Genomic DNA, 2,534 nt, shown 5'->3' with positions numbered 1-2,534 from the left:
ATGTATGTATGTATGTATGTATGTATGTATGTATGTATGTATGTATGTATGTATGTATGTATGTATGTATGTGTGGATCGACAGTGTGACTGGTTGCAAGCCTGGACCACTCAAAACAACTCATTGCACATGCTCTGAGCCCTACCTTCTACAAAAAAAACCCGTATGTATGTATGTATGTATGTATGTATGTATGTATGTATGTATGTATGTATGTATGTATGTATGTATGTATGTCTCCCGGGGGAGTCTGTAACCCCTACGGAGCGCGTCCCCAGGTGGCGGATAGGGGGTGCTCGTCATCCTTGTATTGCACACACCGCAAGGATGGAGGGCTGGAAGGAAATAAAATACTTCCCGCGGACCAAACAGACTAGGAGAAGGAAAACTCTGAAGGAAAACCGGACCCCTCCGCTACGGTCTCATTTAGCCTGCTACTGGGATCTACTGGGCGGAGTGGATCGACAGTGTGACTGGTTGCAAGCCTGGACCACTCAAAACAACTCATTGCACATGCTCTGAGCCCTACCTTCTACAAAAAAAACCCCCTTATCTGAAAAAATATGTTGAGTACAAAACTTACGGATTCATTACCCCAGGTGAGCCAATCTCACACGGTTTCTACGGACTCCGTCTGCCTCATGGATTCTGGGGGAGGCACACCAACATTATCAGATAACCCTCATACAACACCCAGAAATTCCAGCAACAAAAGCAATACCCTAACAGTTGCTACCTGGAACATCAAAACGCTACTAGATTCACAACATAAAAGTACAGCAAACATACCTAGAAGAACAGCAGTCATTGCCAGAGAACTGCAGCGCTACAGAATAGATATCGCTTCGCTTCAGGAAACACATCTGAAAAACTCAGGTAAACTAGAAGAAACAAACGCCGGCTACACATACCTCTGGTCGGGCTGTGAAGATGACAAACCAAATTACCATGGAGTGGCAATCTGTGTCCGCACAGAACTTATGAAGAAAGGGATCGTGTCTACTCCTTACTGTTATAGTGATCGTATGATGAGTGTGCAAATACACAATGGAAACACTGAAACCACATTCATTGCATGCTATGCCCCCACCTTGAATTCTGATCCGCACACCATTGAATCCTTCTACCAAGAACTTAACTCAGTGCTGGCGAAAATACCTAAGAAAAGCGGATTGATTTTGGCAGGAGACTTCAATGCAAGAGTGGGACGAAGACAAAACAGTATGGAAGATGCCATCGGACCTCACGGCATTGGAACACGCAACGAGAACGGCCTGCGCCTTTTAAACGTGTGCATACAACAAAATCTGCGCATTACGAACACGTGTTTCCAACAAAAAACCAAGTATAAGACCACATGGCAACATCCTAGAACAAAACAATGGCATCAAATAGACCACATCATAACCAGAGCCAGAGATGCCCCAAATGTTTTAAGATGCAAATCCATGAGAGGAGCTCAGTGCGAGACTGACCACCACCTTGTCAGAGCTACATTCAAGTTACAACTACGAAGGTATCACCATGCTCCAAAACCAACCCGGAGAACCTATGATACAAAAAAGCTGAAAACCGAAGCAATCCAGATACAATACCAGTCGGAAATAGATGCAAACATTCATACAGACAATGTACAAGGTGTTGAACCCACATGGACAAACTTCAAAGAAGCCACAATAAAAGCAGCCTCTGACATCCTCGGCACAAAGAAATATAAAAAAGCAGATTGGTTCGATGAATCAGATAGTCTCATTGAAGAAGCACTAAAAAAGAAAAGAGAAGCTCACAACAACTATATAGCAGCGCCAAGCTCGACCATGAAAAAGAAATACATCTCTGCCCGGAAAAAGTGTCAAAAGGAAGTTCGCAGGATAAAAGAGAAATGGTGGACTCAAAAGACGGATGAGCTACAAGCTATGATGAACACAAATGACTCCTTCAACCTCTATCGCTCAATAAAAGAAGTTATTGGGCCTACCAAAAAAGCGCTTAATATAATAGAAGACAGCCAAGGAATAGCACTGAAAGATAAAAACCAACAACTTTCACGATGGAAAGAACATTTCGACAATCTCCTAAACCAAGACACTCACATAGAACTAGACCAGCTAGAGATAATAATGAACTCTAACATTACCACATCCACAATACAGCTACCAAATGATGATCCACCCTCGGAAATGGAAATAGCAAAAGCTCTCAGCCAATTAAAGAACAACAAGAGCCCAGGACAAGACCTCATAACAACAGAGCTGTTGAAAGGAGGACAAACAACAACAATCAAATGTCTTCACACACTTCTCAACAAAGTATGGTCAGAAAAAAATCTACCTCAGGACTGGAAAACTGCAGTAGTGGTCCCTATTCACAAAAAAGGAAGCAAACGAAAATGCGATAATTACAGAGGGATTTCTTTGTTATCTGTGCCCGGTAAACTTCTAGCACGCATAATCTATAACCGCCTGTTCCCTTTTATCCAATCTCACATTGAAGACACTCAGTGCGGCTTCCGGAGCAACCATTCAACAATCGAT

The 2,534-nt window shown here is 42.8% G+C and overlaps 1 protein-coding gene across 1 annotated transcript; it reads left to right on the top strand.

Moving 5' to 3' along the window:
* Nucleotides 1–563: 563 nt before the first annotated feature.
* Nucleotides 564–2,309, top strand: LOC103522539 (the record flags this gene model as incomplete). The annotated part of the gene is made up of 1 exon (XM_008487640.1): nucleotides 564–2,309. A coding segment is annotated over exon 1 (1,746 nt), but the record flags the coding sequence as incomplete, so codon positions are not given.
* Nucleotides 2,310–2,534: the final 225 nt, after the last annotated feature.

This window comes from Diaphorina citri, unplaced genomic scaffold (assembly GCF_000475195.1).
Source record: "Diaphorina citri unplaced genomic scaffold, Diaci psyllid genome assembly version 1.1 scaffold9129, whole genome shotgun sequence".
Classification (NCBI taxonomy): Eukaryota; Metazoa; Arthropoda; class Insecta; order Hemiptera; family Psyllidae; genus Diaphorina; species Diaphorina citri.
Note: the sequence above shows the minus strand (reverse complement) of the source record. Positions and strands in the feature narration are given on the sequence as shown.